The sequence below is a fragment of the Ctenopharyngodon idella genome, chromosome 24 (genome assembly GCF_019924925.1).
Source record: "Ctenopharyngodon idella isolate HZGC_01 chromosome 24, HZGC01, whole genome shotgun sequence".
Classification (NCBI taxonomy): domain Eukaryota; kingdom Metazoa; phylum Chordata; class Actinopteri; order Cypriniformes; family Xenocyprididae; genus Ctenopharyngodon; species Ctenopharyngodon idella.
In genome coordinates, this window is record NC_067243.1 from 17562808 (window position 1) to 17572713 (window position 9906).

General features: G+C 36.5%; 1 protein-coding gene across 2 annotated transcripts; it reads right to left on the reverse strand.

Annotated features, from left to right (window-relative positions):
- Positions 1 to 182: 182 nt before the first annotated feature.
- On the reverse strand, positions 183 to 9746 carry slc41a2a (solute carrier family 41 member 2a). Of its 2 annotated transcripts, none has more exons than XM_051884661.1 (11): positions 9327 to 9746; positions 8031 to 8389; positions 7846 to 7953; positions 4587 to 4658; positions 4366 to 4510; positions 3462 to 3608; positions 3205 to 3352; positions 3032 to 3111; positions 2828 to 2959; positions 1420 to 1568; positions 183 to 1342 (listed from the first exon to the last, which is right to left on the reverse strand). In XM_051884661.1, the coding sequence occupies exons 2-11, from the start codon at positions 8379 to 8381 to the stop codon at positions 1181 to 1183; spliced, it is 1494 nt and encodes a 497-aa protein (XP_051740621.1). In that variant the 5' UTR covers positions 8382 to 8389; positions 9327 to 9746; the 3' UTR covers positions 183 to 1180. The 2 variants fall into 2 exon arrangements, with proteins under 2 accessions (XP_051740621.1, XP_051740620.1); XM_051884660.1 differs by having other exon boundaries at positions 184 to 1342; positions 9332 to 9746.
- Positions 9747 to 9906: the final 160 nt, after the last annotated feature.

The following is a 9906-nucleotide window of genomic DNA, read 5'->3' on the forward strand; positions in this document are numbered from 1 at the left end:
TATCCTTGAGAAGATCAGCCTACTGCGCTTAACACACCAATTCCGCTAACATATCAAAAATTTCCGGTTTTGTTATATCAAGGCCACTTTTCTGTCTTCATGATTTATTTCTGCTACTTTTTACATGTGTGTGTGTGTGTACAAAAGTAGCCTTTTCCCCCTTTTCCAAGACTGAGACTTTCAGTCTTGAACAATCCATCATACAAACATGACATTTTAAAACTATGACATGAACAAAGAGTTAAATTCAAATATTTAATGTATAAAAACATTTATTAACAGTTGTCATTCACCACAGCATTTTTATCCCTAATGTATATTTTTTTTTTTTTTTTTTTAAATGAAATGGTGTCAGTGAAGAGCTTGAGATGAAATATAAGACATGTGATGTGAAGAAAAAAGACAAATCAAGATATTTATAACAAATATTTTTATTGTCTGTCATTTCCAAACTGTTATAGATTAGTGTTCCCGGTCTTAGATCTTGTGTTCATGGTGTTGTGACAATAAAGTGGTTAGATTTTGATTTGACACTAATAAATAGGATATTTATAGGTGATATTTTAATGATTTGCTTTGAATAAAGTACAGTAGCAATATAAAACTCTGTTATTTTAATGTTGTTTGTTTAGGCTAATCATAATCATGCGTATATTTTTATTAACTGTTTCTCACAGTATAAAGAAGTCTGTTTACATTCAGCCATCTGGATGAACATTATTCAGGGATTAAAATAAAAGAGTTGAATTAAATAAAACAGTTTTCTCAGGAAAATGAAAACAATTTCTAATGTTGTCTATTTATAATATCACACATATCTAAAAAAGACTATTTTAATGTCACTAAATACACATTTCTGAAACTTCTAAATACTGATCCAGGAAGATGAGTGCAAATCAGTCATACTTTTAACATAATAACATATGGAAACAGACAACATCAGTTCTTTATTCAATGAACATGGTCACGTGACTTGAAGTACTATTGTCACATGAGGTAGCATGTGTGGTTCATTGAACTGCATGTATGGAGAGACTGATATTTCAAATATTTCAAGTAAAGTCATTCACTAATGTTCAACTGTGCAGAGAAATGCCAAAAATGTAGGTCAGCACATCAGATAGTGGTGATAGGTTAGATCTAACCTGTTTAATGAAATATGACAATGTCATTTCAACATTTATGTCACCAGTGACATTAGAAGAAAACACAGTGCCAGAAAGGCAGTGCCCAACAAATCCGCTAGAGCCGTCAGATATGGGATGGAGAAGCTATCAGGGTCCCTGCCGCATTTCCACAAGCAGTGAACCATCACATCAGTGATGCCCAGCAGGAGAAACACCTGAATTGATAGAAGATTCAGAGTAAAATACCACTCCTCTCCTCAATAAGACACATGCTAACATCTCTTTCACTTGCCTGTGTGAAAGCTGCTACCAAATAGAAGGAAATGAAGACAGCAGTGGGTGGAGTCGGGCTGCCTTGTATTAAGTAAATGGTGTAGACGAAGACCAGGTGACCTGGGATGGTCAACATGAGCAGCACCTGTGCTGATCTTCCATTCGGCGCTGCCAGAAGAAATACAAAGGTGATTTTTGTCTTAGTTTTGAAACCTTAAACATTGATGGAAATCTGATAGGGCCTTGAAATACTTCAAGCGAAATCGAAGAACGAACTAGTGTGATGACATTTTGAACAAAATCAGACTCGAGTAAAAACAAGAACATGTTGTAGAGCTGCTTTATAGTAGAATTTGAAGATGTAATTCTAATTGAAAGCGACATTGATGCTTTAAGTTTAAAGGGCTAGTTTATCCAAAAATGAAAATTCCCCCTCAAGTAGTTCCAAACCTGTAAGAATGTCTTGGCTGAACACAAAGGAAGATATTTGGAAGAATGTCAGTAACCAAACAGTTTTATTTATTTTTCCTACTATGGTAGTAAATGGGGGGCGAGATCTGTTTGGTTACTGACATTCTTCCAAATATCTTCCTTTGTCAGCCCACTTTTGGAGTTCACTTTTGGGTTTTTCATGGCCCTTTTTGGAGTTCTCCAGTCTGCAACTATAGCCGCGTTTCCACTGCAGGAACTTTCCCCAGGAACTAGGGACTTTGGGGTGATACTCGGTGTGTTTCCACTGCAGGATCCAGGGTCTAAATGAAAAATTTCCTCCTCAGAAAGTCCCTGCTCACGAGGTAGTACTTTTTCAAAGTTCAGGAACTTTCAGGGGTGGGACTTGGGCACTGAACATGCTGATTGGTTGAGTTCACGCAGCATTTTGATTGGTTGACTCCACGCAGCATTTTATTTCAACCACCATTTTTAAAAGTCTGTTGTGGTGCTTGCAGTAAAGAGTTGTTTGCTATTCAAATCAACACAATGGAGTTTAAAAAATATGACCAATGTACCGACAACGAGGTTCAGGCTTTATTAAACTCATTTGCGGAGGACGGAATCCAGCAGGAACTGGAAAGTCGCGTACAGTCCTACATCACCAGACTCTTCTTCACTGTACTTTAGACCGCGATGGAAACGCAGACAGCAACAAGTCTGGGGGGGAAAAAATCCTGGTAATTTCGGTGGAAAAGCGCTTTATATCTACTTTGACTGAAGTGCCAAATTGCAGAGCTGGTGCAAACATATCTACATTGCTATGATCAGATGCTTTCTTAACTGCTGTTTTTTTTACCACTGTTTTTTTAGCACGTATTTACATGTTCATCAATGTCGCTCCAAACAGTGTGGGTGGCGTTAGGATGTTTGCTACCCCAAAGTCTTTAAGTGAAGAATAAAAAAGAAATCCGCTGAGAGTGTATCAGGGCCTTTACCTGTGGCCCAAAAGCTGCTGCAGGGGCAGTAACATCCTTTAGAGTCATCTGGAAGTTCGCCCAGCAGAGAGTGAAAATGAAGATACGTGGCTATACGACTAGCCTGGATAGAAACCAGATTACCACCAACACCTTAAGGAAAGCTGATATTAGAAATGTAAAACAGTTAATCAGAATGCAGCAAATTAGTTTTGTTTGACTAACCATTTATAACAGGAGTGTAGAGAACAACTCCCTCAAGCATTGGATCTGCGATGGTTCGGTCCAGAATCAGTCCTCCAAGACTGAAGATATGAAATAAAAACCAACATAAGCTGGTTGTTCCAATATCATCACATGCTAGACTTATACTGATGTACCAAGGGGGGAACATTTACCTGCTGATCACCATTGCGGTAATTATTGGCTCCCAGCTGGAAATCAGCAGTTTTTGGCTTTCAGGGTGACGACGTGAAATAATGACCCATACCGGCGTCAGGCACAGGAAAACAATACATACCAGGTAGGTAATATAAGGGTAAGGTTCTACAAACAGAGAAAGTTACAAAATAAAAGGGTGTTAAAGGGAGCCCACACCTCTCATGTGGCAGAGTAAAACTAGTCTTTGTCCAGTTCACTGGTCTTTCATTCTCACCCATGCAGTAAAAAAAGCCTTGACTGATGATGGCAAGCAGTCCAAGTGTGATGATGTCACCAAAACTGGCAGCAAGGGGCGTGGCTATGTTGTCAGGGTTGACGCCCACCTTCTTGGATCCAATAATCACACCAACCATTAAGATCCCTAGAAATATTTGCATATATCAAATCCATTCAGAATTTACACATGGGGTATGAAATTTACAAATTAATTCTTATGTACGCTAAGTCTGGGGTCAGTAAAATTTTATTTCCACAAAAAAAAAAAAAAAAAAAATATATATATATATATATATGTATATATATATATATATATATACAAATGAGGTACAATCGGTAAATCTGACCACACGTTAAAGCGTTAGATCACCTAAAAATGAAAATTATCCCATAATTTACTCACCCTCAAACCACCATAGGTGTATATGACTATCTTCTTTCAGTCAAACACAATTGGAGTTATATTAAAAACTATCCTGGCTCTTCCAAGCTTTATAATGGGAGTGAATAGTAACTGAGATTTTGAAGCCCAAAAAAGCACATCCATCCATCATAAAAGTAATCCATATAGCTCCAGGGGGTTAATAAAGGCTTAAACTTGTTTGTCAACACTAAGGAATTACTTCCATTAATAATACTGACAGTCTTACCCATTTATGCTAAATGCTGATAATATGAGCTATGTGGCCTGAGGATGTTGGATCTATATTAGGGACCAGTATGGAAAATGGGTTTGCATGGCCAAGATCACAAGCCATGAGTCATTCAAATTAGAATAACCTCATGATCAGCACCCAAAAAGATTATGTCCTTCTTATTTGAAACCCATGAATCATAAAAAGATTATAAATGGTCTATTTTAGGTAGACAAAATTGGTCAAAAATGAAAGTTGAATGCGAACCCTGCAGCAGGGATGCTGTGAACGCTGTCATCACACTGCAACAGCAAAGCAGAGCTACATGGTTCATGATGAGCTCCTCTTCCAGGATCCATCCAAGAGCCGATGCTACAAGAGCAGCCAGAAAGCCCAGAACTGTAGCTTGTACCTAAAGACAAATTAAGTAAAATGAAGAACAGAATTTCACTAAACATGCATCAAATGAGTAAATAAACTGCATTAACCTGTTTGAGGGCAAGATTTCCGATGATCAGGTTCCACTTCTCACTTGAAGAGTTCATTCTGCCAACATTTACCTGCAATACAGATATTCAAGAGTTGAATGACTGCATTTTCTTTAAGCAATTTAAAGCATTACAAACAAAACTTTACTAAACCGTTTTGTTTTGTTCAAACCGCTAAGAGACATCGAAGTATAACCCTGAGGGTTGTTTTCTTCACAGCAGGGTGTGAAGTTCCTCACCCTGACAAAAAGCATGTGATAAAGTGGAAGAACACAACGCAGATACAATACAGCAGAAGACTTAATATAAGGAGAAAGAAGTAGATCATATGTGACGGGACAGTGGACAGATCAGGGTTCTGACTTCCCACACATTTCAACTAATGACTTTTTCAGTTGTTTATGAATATTGTATGAGGATTTTTAAAATAACTCAAGTTCTAGCAGTCTAAGGGTTATGTTTAGTTCTGTTAGTTCATTTGTGTTTTAGGGTACGTTTACAAGACAACAATGTACTAAAATTGTAAAAGTTTTTTCTTTGTACAGAAGACAACGTTATCAAAACAATCCCCGTTCACACGGATCTGTGAAAATTACTAAAAAAGCTGTATTATGCATGCCAGGCCAGTAGTTGGCGATGTCACTTCACAAAGAAAGCCGCCTGTGCACATACGCATTCTTTTACAGAGCACTCGCACCAAAAGTGCATGCCTATAGACTGAACATGTAATACGCATGTGCATGTCATTACCGTTTTCAAAGATTCGCTTTTTGTAGTTTACACAGAGATGATAACGGTATAGTTTTCAAAAACTTGCACTTTGAAATCCGTTTTCAAAAGTTTGCATTTTCAAGCCCCCAAAACGCTGTTGTCGTGTAAATGAATGGCCATAAAAAGTTTTCCGTTTTTAGTTGAAAATGGGGTCGTGTAAATGGCCCCCAAGTTTGGTTTTGTTCTATTCCTGTTTGCCCGTGTTCCCAGTGATTGTGTGTTTCTATTAGTGTCAAAAGTACCGACCACGATACCAAGTCGGTACTGAAGTTTTAAAAATGTGATGCTTTGAGTGCTGTTGAGCGGATTTGTAAACACTTCTGATTGGCCATTGTGTTCACGCACTCATCAGATATGTCTGTCATTGGCTACAATTATATTTCAAAAACATTGTAAATAGACATCAATGACACTCTTCGCAGAGCGCTTACGCAGATACACAACCGCTGCTTTCAAACGCTCCCACTTTCAAACTCAAACACTTCTGTGTGCTTTCAAATGCTCCCGTGCATTAATCATTGTAGCCAATCAGAGACATATCTGATGAGTGTGTGAACACAATGGCCAATCAGAGGTGTTTACGAATCTGCCCCAACAGTCATATTTTTACAATTTCAGTACCGACTTGGTATCACAGTCGGTACTTTTGACAACATTAGTTTCTATGGTTACCAATGACTTTATATTGATTAGTCCCACCTGTCTCTTGTTCAGTCCCTCGAATCTTCATTATCCCTAAATATTTCTAGTCTACAGTTGATTCAGTTCTTGGTCTTGCATTGTACCTGTGTTACGTGTTTTCCAGATTTCCCCTGTGTGAATGATCTTCTCTTGTGTGGATTATCTTCATTGTTCGTGTTTATTAAAAGAAGTACTGTTATAGATCCCCCTCCTCTTCATTTGGTTACCCAACTGTGACAAACAGAATAAAGCTTTTTTCTTTTCTTTTCTTTTCTTCTTTTCTTTTCTTTTCTATTTTGAGATGAGCATAACTATAAAAATGTGTATTATTTACTAAATATTGTATTAATTTATGAATAATTAATATAATTGATTTACTCATTTATTTTTTCCATTATTTAGGTTTTGCTCACTCTTAAAGGTTCCCATTTTTTTATTATTATTATTTTTTTTTTTTTGCAGCGATGCCATGGAAGAACCATTTTTGGACTCCCAAAAGAACCTTTCAGTGAACAGTTCTTAAAAGAAACTTTTTATTTTCTTAGTGTGAAGAACATTTTAATAATCTGAAGAACCTTCGTCCTCTCTAAAGAAGCTTTTGTGCTATGGAAAGATTCCATGGATGTTAAAAGTTCTTCATGGAACCATATAGATGCCAATAAAGAACCTTAATTTTTAAAACGGGACATTTTCACATTGTGAATGAACGCGCTCTGACAACGGAAGTGATCTCTCGCACTCATTGAAGTATAAGCGCGAGACATCACTTCCATCATTAGAAAGCACGTTCAGACCTCACCAACCGGATGCGCAAGGCAGTTGGACATAGTGGTGTTTTAGAGGTGAAAAATGATATAAATACTGTTCGGTTTCTCGCACAAACCGATCGTTTCGTGTCTCTGGACATCAATGTGTCGTCACGAGCTGCAGGGTTTAATTTGGATTTGTCTGTGCATGTTTTTTTTTACTCTTATAGATGGAGTTACCATTGACAAGCATTATACGACTGACAGATCGCAACGGTTGGAGTTAAAAATCATCATTTGTGTTCTACTAAAGAAACAAAGTCACCTACATCTTGGATGCCCTGGGGGTAAGCAGATAAACATCAAATTTTTATTTTTGGGTGAACTATCTCTTTAATACATTTTAAATAAGAAGAAGAACATTTAAACAAGAATGTAAAAGATAATTTGTACTAGTGTCCCCACCAGACTTCTTAACTAGTTTAACCAGGAATTCACTGATCAGCTTCATCAAAAAGACCATTCCCGTTGAATATTTTTAGGGATGCACCAAATTTAAAATTTTGGCTGATACTGATATGTCAATTATTTTCACATTTAAGAGAAATGGCTGATTCTATACTACTTTGCCTAAATAAATCTAATCAATTGTTTTAAATGCTACAAGTGAATTTATACATTACAACATTATAAATTATAAAAATGGATATTCACTTTGAGAATTGCTAATTACATTTAACAGTGTAATTAAATTATTAGTGTTTTTAAAGATTAACTTTAGGTGAGCATTTAATGACGGCAAAGGTAATCTGAATGTACAAACAGGGAAAATAAGCACATAGAATTAAATATCCAATATCAGCCACTACTGCTAAATCAAAAAAAAAAAAAAAACTCCTATAATTGTAGATAGCCAATACGATACCATAATATTGTGCATCCCTAAATCTTTTTCTGGGGAAAAGCATGGTTTTTAGATTGCCACGAAACCAGCATAAACCAGCCTGAAAATGAAAGCCGGTCCAGTTGAGTTTAATAGGTATAGATAAAAGTAATCTTACAGCAGTGGAGAGTCTTGATGCCAGTGTCATCTCCAGATTCCCCTTTAGGCCCAGTAGAGGTGGGACAAGGATGAAGATCTCTGTCACATTACTGAAAACGTCCCAGTGCTAATTTATAAACACAAGATAACCATTTATAGTCAAAAATCCCAAGCATTTACCCCAACATCATCTCCTACACTCACCTGCACTAAGTCCAGCAACATCCCCGCCAGCACTGTTCCAAAACCCGCCAGGAGGAATGGAACCAAAATCTGAATCACCATGACCCGGATCGACTCACTTGGCATCTCCTGGCCATGAATATTCTGCGGCTCATCCTGCGATATGGTCCCAGAGGCTAATGTTGTCCCATAAAATGCAGTGGGAAGCAGGTGGTCGGACTCTGAAAACTCCTTACTGCAGATACGAGTGAAGCTTGATGTTATGTCAGGTCTTCTGCTCTCTGGTATAGACTGATGCCCATTTTCTCTGGATGGCAGGTGAGCTGAGGTCAGCTGACACTCCTTCTGGTTTGCGTCAGTGATGGATCCCATTACACAACCTTTCCAAAAAGAATTGAGGTGTTCTGATTCAAAGTACCAAGAGTTGTTTGTTTGAAGTGAATCATGTAAAGATATTTGATAGAAAGAATCTTAGATTGTGTGTATAATTTTTACATTTGACATCTCCATGGAACATATTAACATGAAACAAATTAAGAAAAGTAACTTGAATCTTTACACTTACATCACTTAAAAGGGTGACTAGTAACAGTGTGTGAAAGTAGATAGTTGTACCTCATTTGTTTTGCATGTCTCTAAAGGAGTTCCTCAGGGGTCAGTCCAAGGACCCATGTTATTTTCTTTATATATAAATAACATCTGTGATAATATTCCTAATGCTAGGTATCATCTTTATGCAGATGATACCACTATTTACTGTTGTACATCATCAGATTCACAAGCTCTTCAATTATTAACATATTTACAGTCATCTTTTGATATTGTACAGTCTCGTTTGTGTGAACTATAATTGTAAATCAAGTTTGAACTGTTTTAAGCATAAAATTTCAAAATGAAAGGTTTTTATTTGTCCAAAAATAAAGAATAAAATGTGCTACAAACACACAAATTTGAGGTGCAAAATAAATTCTATGGCAGTGGCACAGTGTGGGGATAATATATATGAATAAATAAAATTATTTAAAATTTGAATTAGATTGTGTACACATTAGAGCTTTTGTGATGTCAAAAGTTTGAAAGCAAATGTCACTAGTTTAAATTTTGAAAAGCAAAAATCATTGCATATTTCTAATCTACATTTACAGACAACAGAATTATCATTCAGTACATGACATTATATTGTTTTTACATGCTAATATATAAGCAGAAAAATAAAATGCTTAATATTTAATAAGATGTGCTCAGGTAATCACTATACTGAACGTCTTATTTTTTAATATAAACTTATACTTCAAGTCAATGTTTACAAAAACGTACCTTACCTTAAAGCAGCAAAGCCCTAAAACCAACAAGCTGAACATGTGGTGGTCGAACACATTTTTAACTTTTTCTCTCATTCAGCCTTTCATACACATGATGGAAAATGATGTAGCCTACAAGATTCTTAGACAATCTTAGACACTAAAAAATGCTGGGTTGTTTTTATTAGCAGACTGACTGTGCGACAGTGAGGTCAGTCAGTCAGGTTTGTGAAGTCAATCTGTTTGTGCTGAGCTCATACTGCCCATTAACTCATTTGGCACACATTTCTCATTAGTAAACCGAGGACAGACTAAAACTTTATGAATGTGGCCTTCAGGCGTTTGCGGTTCCACGGACTGGTAAATAATAACGCATTCATCTGTACAATTACGAGGAAAAAGTTGTTCCATAATTTGTGCTGTCGCTGTTGCCACCCGCAGGACAGAGTGAGAACTGCAAGTCAAAAGCCACTGATTCTTGATACATAAAGCATTAGTTTTTAATAGCAATGTTTCTATTTTTAAATTTATCGTAGATAATAAATTTACATAAATGTAATATTTAATTTAATCTTCTTCTCTTTTATTTGTTTTAT